This window comes from Centrocercus urophasianus, unplaced genomic scaffold, assembly GCF_019232065.1.
Source record: "Centrocercus urophasianus isolate 14NV4802_14NV808 unplaced genomic scaffold, USGS_Curo_1.0 seq_23, whole genome shotgun sequence".
NCBI lineage: Eukaryota > Metazoa > Chordata > Aves > Galliformes > Phasianidae > Centrocercus > Centrocercus urophasianus.
The window spans coordinates 6,640,994-6,655,941 of record NW_024884789.1 but is presented as its reverse complement, the minus strand read 5'-3'; the positions used below and the strand labels follow the sequence as shown (position 1 = coordinate 6,655,941).

Below are 14,948 nucleotides of genomic sequence, written 5' to 3'. Positions count from 1 at the left end.
TTCTGAGCCTAGGAAGACTGCTTTTCCTTTTATCTATAATTTAGTGAAGTGTCAAGCCACAGAAGTTGCAACAGTAATAAGCTGTAGAGGAAACTTATTTGCTGAAAAGGTGGGTTTCATTCCAGGGCTGTGGCTTTTTCACACTTCTGCAAGGGATGATGGCTGCTCGTGCAGCCTCCCTTGCAGTGTATTCATGCAACCTTCCTTAGGAAGCTCACAGGCTTTCCAGCCCTTTTCCCATACAGTTTCCATGTGGAACTGAGGGTGAGCTGTACAAAATGTCATGGGGAAAATGGGTCTGAAGAGGAGAACGAGGGTTGATTGGGGTAGGGAAGAAGCGTGTGTGTGAGTTGTGTGGAAAGTAAGTGGAAAGGAAATATGGGTTTGCTAGAAAAAACTTGGGAACAGTGCTGCTATATTAACCAGAACCTTCCTCTCATCCTTTGACATGGCTTTGGAAGCAATATTAGAGTCTTCCTAATTATTTTTCTTGGACGAGTTTTGCGATCCTGATGATATTAATTATTCTTAAAGGTCAACAGCACTCACTTGAATCCCCTTCTGTTCTATCATGTAATCAGTTAATTAATTGGAAACCATTTAGCAGTGTCTGCTGAGAGCTTAGCCTGCCTAATGCCCTGTTGTTTTGCTGTTGCTGGGAGATACAGGCGTGTGTGTGTGTATATATATATTATATATATATACATATACTTCTTTGTACCCTTCTTTTCTTCAGAGCCTCTGCTTGCAGATTTCTCATCACTGTCCCAGACTCTCTCTGCCTCTGGCAGCTCCCCAAGGCAGACAAATCAGTGTTCAGGCATAGCTGTTACTGTTCCCTTTACTAACCCCTGCAAGAGCAGTGTGTGAGATTATTCAGGGCTCATTGATTTCTGGGCATTCAATTAAATGCATGCGTGGGAGAACTATTTTTAATATAAACTTGATGGAAGAGCCCTGCAACAGCTGAGAGTACGGCCCTCACTGGGGAGGGGGAGGGAGAACAAGACCCCATCCCAGGGCTCTGCATTTAACGTGATGAAGTTGGGACTCGTGTGCACTTTGCCCAGATCCTGTATCCATGGGGTGCCATCCTGCCTGGAGTTTCAGCATAGAAAACATGAGAGATGCAATGGAATTCTGGGAGGATGTATATCTGCAGTCTGGTGCCCCTGTGTGTATGGAGATGCTAGGAAATGTCCCTTGAGGTACTTTCCATCCCATGCTGTCTCCTTGCACTGTGCCTCAGTTCAGCAGGGGTGATTTTTTTTTTTATGCAGCTGTCTGGTTTGCTTGGTCCTGCTGGAAACCTGCGAGTGGGAGGCATTCCCCAGCTGTTTTCTGTTCCTATCTGGAAGAAACATGCAATTTGAAGCAAACAAGTAGGGTAAAGCCAGCCTCTTGCTGGAGCTGTCAGCTGGCAACCCTTGTTCTCAAACAGCACCACTCTCCAGTATCATTGCTGGGTATCAAAGCAGGAGAAAAGCCCAGTGTGCGGTTATTCCAGATGTAATGGACCTAAAATGACTCCAGGTTGGGCAAGAAGAAGAAAGACTGACGCAAAGCATCTCTGAGGATATCTCAGCTGTGAAAGGACATCTGTAGGGAAGGGTTCTTGCCTGTTGCAGATTAATTTTCTCTTCCTTAAGTGGGAGATTGGCATGCTTTGTGGATGCTGCTGAACTCTGCCCTGCAGGGAAGCTGGCAGGCAAAGGGAAAACAACTGCAGGGCTGACCTCGCTTTTAACCTTTCCTCGAGTCCTCTGGGAGCCCTGATGTCTTCAGAGAAGAGCTGTGTAAACAGCATGCAACAACAACAGGAGGGCCAGATCCCCCTCCTTTGATCCATCTTGAAACACAGAGGATGATATTGCCCACATCTGCTGTCCACTTTCCATCTGTACCACGTACCAAACCAGAACCGTGAGCAATGATGAGCTCTGAGGGATGATACGTCTCCAAAAAAGCTTAGTGCAGCTGGGAAGCTGGCAGGTTCCTTGAATGAGATGAGCTGGAGGGCATGGAGGCATTGTGGAGATGGCCTTTGAGGGCTCAGGGCTGGGCTGCAGGCTGTTGGCAGAGGCGGTGGGAGGAGAGGTGTGGAATAGATGTGCTGGAGCTGTGGTGCCACACGCCCCTGCCCTGCTGTGCTCTGAAGCTTCTGCGTTACTATGCTGTTATTTAAAGAACAGTGTGGAGGAGGCACCCCTCTCCACCCCCTTCCATCCTGTTTCAATGGCATTTGAGTTTTACAAATTATGATATAGGAACTAGGAGGCACGAAGGGATGCTGGGCTGCCCCTCTCTGGTGTCACATCTTTTGGGCATAGTGGGTGGCAGGGCTCCCACTGTTGATGCTCTCCTTCAATGCAAGGGACCTTGAGTTTGGAAGATTATCACAAGTTATGGTTATTAGCACAAAAAATAATTTGGGGGGAGTGATATGATGGGATGTGATAGGAGTTTGGATGCCTTGTAAAGCACTGCGCAATATTGTGAATACATTTGGAAGCAAGGAGCAAGTTATGGTGTCCAAAATCACAAAGGGAGTTTAAACCTTGATGGCTTTTTTATTGTGGTGTGTCTAGGGCAGTAAAGACCTGGACACTGCTGACTTACCTGACTGTATTTTCCATATATGAAGCTTGTGTGTGCTGGGCACTCTCTGATGCTTTGTAGGCTCTGGTTCAGGTGTGTCCTGCTGGGGCTTTGTGCTGAGCTATGGGGGATTTCAGCTGAGTCCAATACTTGCAGAGTCTGCTTTGTGGTGAGGTCTGTCTGTATTTCCACAGTTCCTGGGACTGGCTGGGGATAGATCTAAAGCATTAAGGAAAGACATTCAGTTGTGGGGAAGGCAGCTGGAGATGTACGATGTATGCCTCATCTCTAATTTGTGTCTGGCCCTTGTTTGAGTTCCTCCAACCCTGGCTGCTCTGTTCCCGTGATCCAGAGTGGCACCACGTTATTAAAATGCGTGGAAAACTTCCCTCATGCAGAATTGGATGCCTCATGGTGGAAATGAGGGTGGGTGGAGGAGGGACAGGCAAGTAGAGTCCCTCCCCAGTAGAGCTGCTGACATCATGTTGGACTGAACCACATAATATAGCTTACAGTTTAATTACAGGGGCTTTAGCTTGTTGCTGTCATTAATGAGGCATCCAGCTTAATTTAGCTGAATAAAAATGGCTTTAATAGTGGGAACTCTTTTGGCAGCAGGGTAATGGAGGGAAAAGAAGAACACGCTGTTTTCTTTTTTGTGGAAGACCACTCACTGTGGGCTGCCTGGAACTGGGCTCCTCTCCTGATCAGGGCGGTGAGGCACTGGCACAGGTTGCCCAGAGAGGTGCTGGGTTCCCCATCCCTGCAGGCACTGCAGTCAGGCTGGATGGGGCTCTGAGCACCTGATCAGCTGTAGGTGTCCCTGTTCAGTGCAGGGGAGTAGAACCAGATGGCCTTTATGGGCCCATTCCTACTCAAATAATTCTAGGATTCTAAGCACAGGAGTGAGGGTCCTGTGCAGAAGGTGATGCTTTCCTAATCCCCATGTGTTCCTCCTGCACAGGGACCGAAAGGATTGGTCCTCTTTTCTCTCTCCTCATTCCTCAACCAGATTGCCACAGCTATGTCCTGAAACAGGCTTCTGTTTGCCAGTGTGAAATACACAGATAAGGTGTCTTGCTTCTCTCTCTCAGGTGTCTCATCGACATGTGATGTGCCATACTTTATTACAGGTGGAGCTGATGCACAGGCTGTTATAAAGATTGTCTGGCATGCTCTGCTACAGGATTGTTTCCACTTTCCTATACCTCTGCCAGATTTTAATTGCTTAGGCTGAAGTTTTCTGTGTTGGGTGTCTGCTCCTGGCTCAATCCATTTTTTTCTGATGCTTTCTGTCTGGTTTCAAACAAAACCTGCTCTGATGGCTGAGGCAGCAGATAGAGGGAAAATGGGCTGTTGGGTTTAAGCCAGAAAATACTGGTGTGATGCTTCCATCCCAGGGTACCCACACTCTCCTTTTGTGGAGGGAGGAATTCTGCTTGTCAAAGAGGAGGTAATGTAGAAAAGGCTTATTTTTGCCTTCTGTATGTGAGTGTGCCAATATTCAAATGAATCAAAAAATCCTCTATTATTACTAGTGATTTCTGTGGTGTTCCCAGGTAAATGGTCTGGGTGTTTCAGGAGTTATGTGAGCCTTCATGTTTGGTAGCACCTAGTTTTCTCTAGGACTTTATAGAGGCAGAACAAATCTTGATCCAGTTGGAGGGAGTTTTGCAGAGGACATCTGGGAGGAGATGAAGGGTAGCAGCTCTTGTTGGGACACTGGGAATGCAAGGATGCAAGGACTCGGAAGGTCATAGGATGTGGATAAAGAGATCATAGAATCATTAAGGTTGGAAAGATCACTAAGATCATCTAGTCCATCAACCCATGAGGAGTGTTTAGGAGTAGTTTGGTGAGTGATAGGTAGAAGGTGGGCTCCAGCAATAGAAGCAATGGGGATATGGAAGCAAGAAGGGGCTTTTGGCCTGGGAAACTCACTGTGCGTGGCCAGAGAACAGAGGGAACCTTACAAATGCTGAATTGGTTATAAAATGCCATTGCTCCATTCACCCGTGGAGCCATAATTTAATCTCCTCGTGTGCATGTACTGTGATACTATCTCTAATTACATAATCACATGCTATTTTCCCCAGGAAGCCTGCCCCATCCAGCACAGGGGATGGATCTATTCTGGGGAGAGATTGAAGCTCTGCAGAGAGGTTTTCCTGTAGCAGCTCTGCATCTTCTGCCACAAAAGTCGGCAGATAGACTCAACGCATGCGTAAGAGAGCAGGACTGAAACCCTGTAGGGTTTCAGGTGTTTGGGTCTGTGACCTAAATGACATGATTTTCTGTTGCATTTGTGGATGCAGCCCTGTTCTGTGTCCATGCTGATATCCAGGCCTTGTACAAGGACCTTACTGACACAGATGTCTGATGTGACTGGGGCAAGGTCAGATGCATGCAAGTGAGGACTCATCCTGCCCAGTGCTCAGCGTGGGTTGTAGCTTTCTGGGGTTGGGATGTGGGTGGTAGGAGTTGGTTTCCAAGGACTGAAGGAGAAGAGCTGAGCACATCTGCATGGCGAAGATTCTTGCGTTAGTGAGGACGTTTCCTTCCTCCATCTCCCTGTGCCCTAAATTGTAATAACATGATCATGCTATTTTTGATTCCCTTATTTGCGTGAAAAGCCTGTTGTTTTTTCTCTTCTCTTTCAGAATCCAATTTTCTCTTGACATTTCTGCCTAATGTAGCAAAACATGACCTTTGAGAAAGGACATTCTAGCAAGACTCACTTCCCTCCTCTGCATCTCTGCCTCTCTCCCACATTTTGCTGTCTCTCATGCATCCCCTGTTACGCTTCCCTCTCCTCTCTGTGTAGGGGGAGGGAGTGTACTGTCTTATTTCTTTCTAGCAGTGATCTGCTCCTTCCCCTCCTACTTTTCATCTGTCTTTGCAAACTTCCTAGGTGCTGAGTGCTCCAGGGTGGATAAAGGAAAGAGTTTGGTAATTTTTTTTTTTTTTAACTTTTCCCTTGTTTAACATCACCTGCTATTTTTTGCCACCTCCCTAAACTTTGGTGGAGGCTGGAATCAATTTGTCTACAGCATTAAGAATTGAGGGCTGGGGGGGTGGAATCTTAGTCATGCAAAATAAAGTGCCTGTGTTTTGCAGTGGTTTACACAGTGGGGCAGTCTGAGAGGCACAAGCAGAATTTAACGATGCAGCACTTTTGGGCTGTTTTGAGCTGTTGGGATGTTTGGGATTTTGTGCCTGCCACACTCATGGAGAGCGTTTGGGATGCTGATTTGGTGTCAGAGCTGCAGTGAGCTCCCCATTCCTAACTGTAGAATTTCAGAGCAGGGCTTTGTGGGGGAGCCCTATAGTGTGTGGAATGGATCCAGAGCTCCCAACGGGATGAGAAATGATGGCAATGGAAGCATACTCTGAGAGATGTAAGGAGTCACCTCCTGTGTTTCCTGGAGCTCTGAATGCTAGGATAGATACAGGCAGATCTGGGATTCTGCCAACACCCCTCTGCTCACCCCAGGCATCCCCAGGAAGGCTGCAGACAGCAGTTTTCCTTATCATCATGTTGTGCTGTCGGAAATCCAAGGCACTTCTCTTTGTGTGGCTGCCTCCTCCCTGCCTAGCTTGTCCCCAGAACATCGTTTCTCTTTTAGTAATTCTTAGTTTGATTTTGCACTCTTTTATCCCCCCTGGCTTCCTGCTGAAGAGGCGATATCTGCTGGGTTGCAAGGCTCTCCCAGGTAGATGAGATTTATGTTTCTGCAAGTTTGGACAGATGGAGAGAGGGATAGGGAGCTGTTAGCTGCTGTGGTGGTGATACCCCTGGGTGCAAGCAGCAAACAGCCATAACGGGATACTGTAATGCATGGCTACTAGGTACCATACGATAATACCTTGGGTAATCATTGTTCTGTTGTTACAGCTCGGGTGTTAATACTTTTAACGTGACAGTTTTGCTTAATTTTTGTTCGGCTTACAAAACTAGACTTGTTCTTTCTGCTCATGGTTGGTTGAGCTCCAGATTCACAGGCAAGAATCAGGCAAATCTTACTGTCTGAATTATTGCTATTATTTCTTTTAGCATTGCAGCAGGATATAAACCACTTTTCCCTGTGGGAGGATGGAATAAAATCATAGAATGGCTTGGGTTGAAAAGGACCACAATGACCATCCAGTTTCAACCCCCCTGGCTACGTGCAGGGTCACCAACCACCAGACCAGGCTGCCCAGAGCCCACATCCAGCCTGGCCTTGAATGCCTTCAGGGATGTAGCATCCCCAACCTCCTTGGGCACCACCCTCTACATGAAAAATAAAACGAGGAGCTTCCATTCAGGTTCAGCTTCATTAAAATCTCTCATTAGGAAACCTGAATGGGGTCCTAAACTGTTTGACAGCGCTGTAGCAGATGATGGGCCCTGTGGTGGAAGTAGGAGGAATTATTTACCATGACTCCTTTTTTCTTGTTAATTTTCAGAGACCTCTCTGGTAACCGGCTCACCACCTTGTCATGGCAACTCTTCCAGACGCTGCGGCTCTTTGACCTGTAAGTTCTATCCTGGAGGTTCTTCCTGAAAGAAAAGGGGAGGCTGAGAGGAGGTTCTTTACATAGAGCTGGTTTGAAGCCTGGGAATAATTATCTAGAACTCCATTGGGCAGAGCCTTCTTTGGGAGGGTTTCCTGGCTATGGGAGCACCAGAGCAGAACTGCTTTTCTTGTAGCATTGTAGCAGCTGGCTAATTAACATCAGGATGATGAACAAGTCATTCTTGGGGTAGTAAATGGTTGACTAATGCTAGGAACATGTAAGACATACTCATTGGGCAAGATTTGGAGTGAATCTTCCCAAAGACTTGGTCCTCATGGTTGGCCTCCAACTGTTATATGTATATTTTTCACTTCTGGTCAGGCTTTAGAAACAATCCTGATTTTTGGGTGGGTGACTCCCTTGATCTCTAGCAATTGAGGTACCTGCCAGCTCCCATGTGCACGATGAGATAGTGTCCCTCCTGGGGCACCAGTGGCCTTCAGCCTGTTGAATTATTGATGGAGCATTCAGTGCTGTGCTTGAAGAATAAATGGACATGAAATCAATGGAGTGTTGCCCTGATGACCTGTTTTGTCGGATTTTAGAAATAGTTGTTTGGTAGGTATAAAAATACATATATATATGTAGGATTTCTCCCAGAGGATCCTGGGAAGCTCATTCATCCTCACCAATGATCAATAGAGCTGTAAGCTGGAAGTGACTTATGAAAGAATAAAGACAGTCTTTCAAGTGGGAGTAAGTGTGTTATCACCGGTGTTGCTGCAGTGCATTTTATTTCTGTCAAATTGTTAAATGAAAAATACTAATAGTGATATTAGAAATAGAGGAACGCCCTTCTGATGGGGAATCTGGCTTGCAAACGTAAAATGCTGAACTTGGAATTTGTCCCCTTGCTGATTGCTCTAAATATTTTTAAAGCCTGGCTCAGGTTTCAAGTTTAATAGCATGAGTCATTTGTATTCTTAGACCTTTACTTATTATCATTGCACTGTTTGGCAAAATTCAGATTGATGGTTGCTGCCTCAGAAAGACCCAAGTGTGGAGGTGCAAAAGGGGCCACAGTCCTGGGCAAGAGGCATCAGCAGAGCCTAGGATCACAGTGATCTTGCAGATCAATGGTGATGCTTCCAAAGTGGCTCATTTCTGTTGTTTCATTTCTCTGCTTATATATATATATTTTTTTTTTTTCTTTGGGAGTGCCCCAGGTCTGCTAGAACAAATCGGGCTCAAAAGACCAATGCCAGACAAAGAGGGAATTGAGATGCTGCTTTTTGGGCACTGAATGGTGCATGTCCCATCAGATGCTGAATACATTCATAGTGAACAGCGGATGCTGGCAGGGAAGCTGGTGTGCTGGAGGTGGCTGCAGTCTGTGTCAGCAGAGTCACTCGAGGCCAGGGCTCTGCAGCCTGGCAAAGGAAAATAAAGTGAATGGTTTGGCTCCTGTTGGAAATGTGCTCAGAGCTGCACTCAGAGATAACGAGCCCTGATTAATGAAAGAAGTAATGTGGGTAGGCACATGGGAAATCATGGGGCTGGGTATTAGGAAAGAGATGGGAGATGGACAGCCGTTCTGTTATGAATTGTGTTGTCAGCATTTTCATTGGAGTTTCTTGGCAATGCCCAGCTTGGCTGGTCATCTCTGCCACTGTGCTCTGAAAGGCTTCTTGGCATCACCCTGTGGCATGGGCTTGAGTGATCAACAAGAACCCTGTCTGGGAGCTGGAATGAGAGCCTGGTCAAGTTTATTTTCTTCTGGAGAAGTGCTTTGTCACTGCTATTTCTTGTCATGTGTCCCCTCTGGGTTTCTCATCACTATGGAACCTCTTCCATGTCAGCACGGGTAGGATGCACCCAAATAACATGATGCTACTGCTTCCCAAAGCATGAAAGAGGAGGAATGTTTCAGATGATATCCACTGGGAAGCCAGTGTTGATGTGCTTGTGTCCTTCCCGTGGCCAGGAAACTGCTGAACTTCGATGTGTTTGAGAGAAAAGATCACGTGGGAATGTAGCCTAAACTATGGACTCAATAATCATTCACATAAAGAAGTTGGAAACTAAGGTAAAGAAATATTTCTCTTGTGGAGTGGTCGTGGTTCTGAGCACTGGGGCTTTTAAAGAAAAGTAAGTCTCCAGGCTGCAGAGAAATTAGGAAAGGATGTGCAAAAGTGGAATTTTTATTTGTAATTTTTTTAGAAATGCAGAGGATGGGTGAGTAGAAGACAGTTTTTTGGCATGCTGAGCACCAAGCAGGCTCCCAGAATTTGGAAGGGAGATGGAATATATGGCCTACATAAAGTGAGCGTGAAGCACTGGTGAAAACCAGAAAGGGAGTTACATGAAGGATTTACGTGAAGCCAAAAACCCCTCTGGAGAGGAAGGAGGTGGCAAGGAGCTGGGGCCTGTGCAGAAGCAGAAGCCCAAGGCTGGAGAAGATGGGAGGATTGTCTCTGGAAAAGTGTTGGGATGGAGGAACTGCTACTGTGTGTGATGGAGATCTCCATATGGGAACATAAAACCTGACAAAGCCATGGTGAGCACTGAGATGAGCCGAATGCTAATATGAAAATCACACCGTGCTGTGAGAGCAGGCAGGTGAATGGGAACCTGGGGCTTGAAAGAGCTGCCAGTCTGCATTCAAACCGTCTCAAGCTAGGAATATTACTTTAAAGCAGAAGCGTTGAACAGAGTGGAGCTTTTCCAGTGATGACTCACTGAAGAAAGGATGGCAAAAATGAGGCATGCTTCCAAAGAGTATTATCTCTTTCTCCTTCTGGCCAGAACAAGACTTGGAATGGTTTCCTGTAACTCCAGCCCAAATTCCCACGGCAGAGGCTGACCTTGACCGACAGGGCTGGAGCTAATGTGTGCACAGCTCTCCAAAGCCTGAAGCAAGCTGAGCGTGCACAAGGAAGCATCTGACACTTGCAACAGCTCATAAACATTGGACTTAGAGCCTTTCTTATCCAGAAGTCACAGCTGGTTTCCTCTGTCATGTCCTTGGCTTCCTTTGTCACGTCCTCAGAGAGCTTAGGGCTGACATTTCAAGAAATTCCTTCCCGGAAAGGCCTAAGACTCTGGATCCAATTACTTCCTTGGTTGGATAAAATGCTGTAGTCCTGAACATCTTGTTTCTCTGCCTGGACTGTCAGCATTTCTAATACAAGTAGTCCCTGCCAGCTTAGCCTGCAGTACATTTTTACAATGCTACACAAGATGCTTTGGGAATGGGGCATGGCAAGCTCTCTGGTGTGCTAAGCCTGGCTTAATGTCTGTGCCCTTAGCTTAAAAACTTACTGCCACCAACAGTTGCACTAATGCAGCTGTAGCAAGATGATGGTACTTGCCTGCTCCATGCGTTAACCAATGTGGATGTTGGACACCGTGTGTTGCTCCCTATCAGAGCTCTTCCCTTTGGGTCCCATCCCTTTCTGGAAGGAGGTGAAAACAACACCTGCACCCCCAAGAGAAGCACTAGTGCTGGGAAACAGAAATGGGAAATGAAAATAGGTTTTGTTTTCTGCCCGCCGGGCACATTTTGGTTCTTGAGCTTAAGGAAACGGGCTGTGTCTAGAAGGATGAGAGTGTTTTAATTGCAGGCATACCGAAGCTCAAGAGCAGCTTTATGTGAATGAAAACAGGCAGCAGAAGTGTGGCAACAATCTGAGCTGCTGCCCTCTGAGAGCCTGTAGCTGCAGACAGCTTTGGTTTAGCTGATGAGACCTGGGATAAGGTGTGTGTCTTGGTAAAAAAAAAATCACTCTGCTTTGGGTATGAAGTCCTTCTACTTGGAATACTGGTGCTGGGCATGATTGTCCGCATTTCCTTCTGTCCCAAACTTGAGCACAGTGCTGGTGCCCTGTGTGCTCAGATCTTGCCCAGATGCTTTGCCTGCTGGCTGATGCTGGCACTCATTATGGGTTTTATCCCTTTTCAGGCCAGTTCCTCTGGTGCAGAAAGCAGCTCTGCTCCTGTATGGAGACCAATGTGCCTGTAGCCATGATGCTCACTGCTTCTCACAGGCATTTTCTATGTTAACGAGACCATCAGGAAGATGTGGGGGTGTGCAAAGCTCCTGAGTGCCTGTAACCAAGAGATGCTTTGGCAGCGTTTCCAGGCTAAGGCTACGTGATAGAAATATCCTTATCCTCTCAGCAGTGGGCTGTGCTGAATGCACGTGGACAGGAGTCTCTTGCTTTGGATGTCTCTGAGATGCTGATACATCCAGTAAGCACATAAAATTAGAGAATATCCCTTGTTGGAAGGTACCCATAAGAATCACAGAGTCCAATTCCTGGTTCCATGCAGAACCACCCAAAAATCAGACCATGTAGTAGAGGAGGTCTCTCGGCTGCTGCACCATGCTTTACAGAGATGTATCTCCAGGGTGCTGGCTTCCTACCAGCCAGTGGGGTTTTGCTCCTCAAGATGCATCTAGTGCCTAGTGATATATGTTAGCCACAGTTCTAGGACAATGATGAGATCTGAAAAGAGAGATGAGGGTTTGTTTTGGGGTTTTTTTTTTTTTTTTTTTTTTTTTTGAGCAGATTTTGAGTGGAAATAGGCATTGAAATCTCTGCAAACCTCATTGTGGCATGGAAGGCTCCAAGCAAAGAGGAGAAGCATCTCCCATGTGCCAAGTGTGCTTTTACAGTCGTGTAAGAAGAAAACTGATCTATGTACACATCCGGAAACCCACAGTGTGTTCACATTGCAGTGCCGTGCCAGCTGCCGGTGGTGCTCAGCGTGTCTGGCCAGTGATGGGAGTTAATTTGTGCAAAAGCCCCTGTGGGGGTCTCGGTTAGGGTGTGTTACATCACTGATGTTGGGGCAGGTCGTGGTTAAGTTCTGCCCTGACGCACGCTGCTCCTGTATTATTCATGACCCATCATGAATTAGCAATGGGCTGGGAAGGCTGCCTTCTATTACTTACAGCACTCCTTGCAAGTGCTGCGACAGCAGCTCTGCCCAGCAGCCTTGTTTCGTGAGGATATTTGCAAAGGAGCAGAATTTCCCCTTCTTGCAGTGCCTCTTAGCCCACATTGCTCCTAAGGTACAGCACTACTATTGTGTCCTGCACCCAGCCCTGCTGGTGGCAGTGATGTCGGGTCTCCAGGAGAACCTGGATTCTGGATCTGTGGCCACGATGAAAGGATTGTGAAGCCTGAGCAGAGAATGCCTTATGGAATGCCACCAAATCACTGAGCTAATCTGCTCTGGCCTGTTAAATTCATTGTTTTCGCCTTCAGGTCTCTTGTCAGAGCCTTGTAGCTGTCTTAACAAAGGTTTGGGTGCTTGTGAATGGGGGGGAACACAATAATGAAAACCCACTGAGTGGAGCTTAACTCCACTTTTGGAGTTTGTTATGCAGGTGTCAGTTTGTATCTCCCTGTAGAACAATATGCCATCATTAGGGTTCAGGTTTAATAACCCTGAGTGCTACCAGGAGCTGCCTTCTCCTGCTTTCACAGCACCGTTATGGACCAATGGCAGCTGCATGTTTGGAACTTGTTTCCAAATCCTGTTAGTCGGTGGAATTAATTTGTAAAAGGAAGCATGAATTTTGCAGTGATGTGTGGAATGGAGCAGAAAAGCAGCTTCCCCCTGTGTGAGGCAGGGAGCTGGATGCTGCAAGAAGCAGCAGTTTGACCTTTGGAGATGCCCTTCTGCTTTGGGGTTATCAAGCTCACCTTTTGCTGTATGGACTGCTTTGTTTTCTGCTTCACTGTTTCACAAGGACTGATTCTGTTTGTTCAAGCTCTCTCCTCTGTTTTGCTCATGCTATCAGTCCAGCTCATGTTGGTGGTAACTCCTGTGCTGGCTGAGCACTGAGGTTTCCTCCCTGCTGAGATCTGCGCTTATTGCGTAGATAGCTGTAGGGCTTTAAAAATGTAAATGAAATGGTTAATAGGTTGGAAAATCAATAATAATAAACATCCATTGTATATAAAATGTGTAACAGTGTCTTAAACGAAGTACATTAAAGGCAGTGCTTCTTTCCATTTCTCCCGGCCAGGTCAGCGGGGTCTCAGCATGGTGCTGTTTGATTTGATTAAAATGCATGATATCCTGCACATTAGCTCATGTCCTGGAGCACCAGGAGGCTGTGTTTGTATAAGGTACTCAGCAGAATCACTGCTGGCTTCACTGTGCATTGGTGGTGGAGTTGGAGGTGTGCTTTCACCAGCAGGCTCTTGGACCCCTCTAGGTGTGGGGTGCTAGGAGTGAGTCGGTGTGTTAGGGTAGTGTGACGCTGCTTGCTCCTTTCTAAGGGATAAATCTGATTTGTTGGAGCTGTTGGGATGGCATCACTGTGAGACTGAGCTGTAGATGTTCCCAATCCCTGGAAGTGCTCCAGGCCTGGTTGGATGGAGCCCTGGGCAGCCCGAGTCCCACAGCAGGGAGATGGAACTGGGGCTTTGGGGTTCCTTCCATCCCAAGCTTTCCTATGTGCAGTCCTCATGGTGAAAGGTATATGCAAGCATGGACCTGGAAGATGTAAAACCTTATTCACACACACACTCCTTCACAAACACATATGGATATACAAAACCTGCCTCTCTGGAGCAGGAAGAGATGCGAACCATGTGTTCTAGATGATCCTGCGGAGGAGCTTCTCTCCGGTTATCCTTCCCTAACCCCACTGTCGTTTCTTTCTCTCTGCCCATAGGAGATTAGAGAGGAACCCTTTTAACTGTAGCTGTGACATCCGCTGGATCCAGCTCTGGCAGGAGAAGGGCGAGGCCAACCTGCAATCCCAGGAACTGCGCTGTATGAACTTGGACACGGCCATCATCCTTTTGCAGGACATGAACATCACCCAGTGTGGTAAGGTGCAGCCCGTTCAGGGCTCCTGGGAGGGTGCTGGCAGGATGCCTGTCTTGCTCCATCTGGTACAACCAGCCAACCCATTTGTAGGGAACCTAATGCTGCACTACCTCGCCGTGTGGTCAGGGATAACATGATTGAAGATAATTAGGGTGTCTTGTGTATTAAAAATAGAATCTGGGTAAATGTTGGGCCGCTGTTTTGGTGTGCTCGAAGGTGCTGTGGGGTTTGGGAGGCTTTCTTTGTTGTAGTGCTATTGCTTGAATCATAAACCTTAGAATCAATCAAGTTGGAAAAGACCTCTAAGATCACTTAGTCCAACTGTCAGCCTGTCCCCACCATGCCTCCTGATCACATCCCTCAGTGCTGCATCTTTTCTTGAACATCTTCAGGTATGGTGACTCCACCACCTCTCTGGGCAGCCTGTGCCAATGCATCATTCTTTCTGAGAAGAAATTTTCCCTGATATCTGACCTGAACCTCACCTTGCACAACTGAAGGCTCTTGTCCTAAATCTTTGATCGATCCATGTGATAGCCTGAGAAGCTTCATATAGCTCTTCGTCTGTCTACCAAATTCTAGAAGTGGTATATTGATAAGAGAAAATACCCTTAGGAAATACGTCTCTATCCGTTTTCTTTGCTTTAACTTCTCAATTGAAAGCTTGCCTCTGTCAGCAAGAGGTTGGAGTGACTGTATCTCGCTCTGCTTTATGCTTGTGTTTAGTAGAGTCCAGTGTCCCCAGGAGCACGATGAGGCACGTTCAATACTTACCCTTTTTCTTTCACCTTGTTCTCATGTCAGCTGCCTGTCTGGTATCAGTTTTTGCTCTGTTGTTGCCATTACTGGAAAGCATTTCTTGTAGTATAAAGGGAAGGACGTGTACCTTTAGCAGAACAATTAAAGTGTCTGTACACGAGCAGCTGTCAAACGCAGAGGATGAAAAAAGAAAGAAAAACGGAGGTTTTCTTTCTTTGATAATTGACCTCTGTTCCAGG

General features: G+C 46.7%; 1 protein-coding gene across 2 annotated transcripts in view; it reads left to right on the top strand.

The window, feature by feature from the left end:
• The window catches only part of NTRK3 (neurotrophic receptor tyrosine kinase 3), a 177,440-nt gene that overhangs the window by 34,626 nt on the left and 127,866 nt on the right, over positions 1-14,948 (top strand). For both annotated transcript variants that reach the window (XM_042824711.1, XM_042824712.1), the window contains exons 4-5: positions 7,048-7,116; positions 13,793-13,950. In XM_042824711.1, the coding sequence (XP_042680645.1) occupies positions 7,048-7,116; positions 13,793-13,950 (227 nt within the window). The remainder of the gene's footprint in view (positions 1-7,047; positions 7,117-13,792; positions 13,951-14,948) is intronic.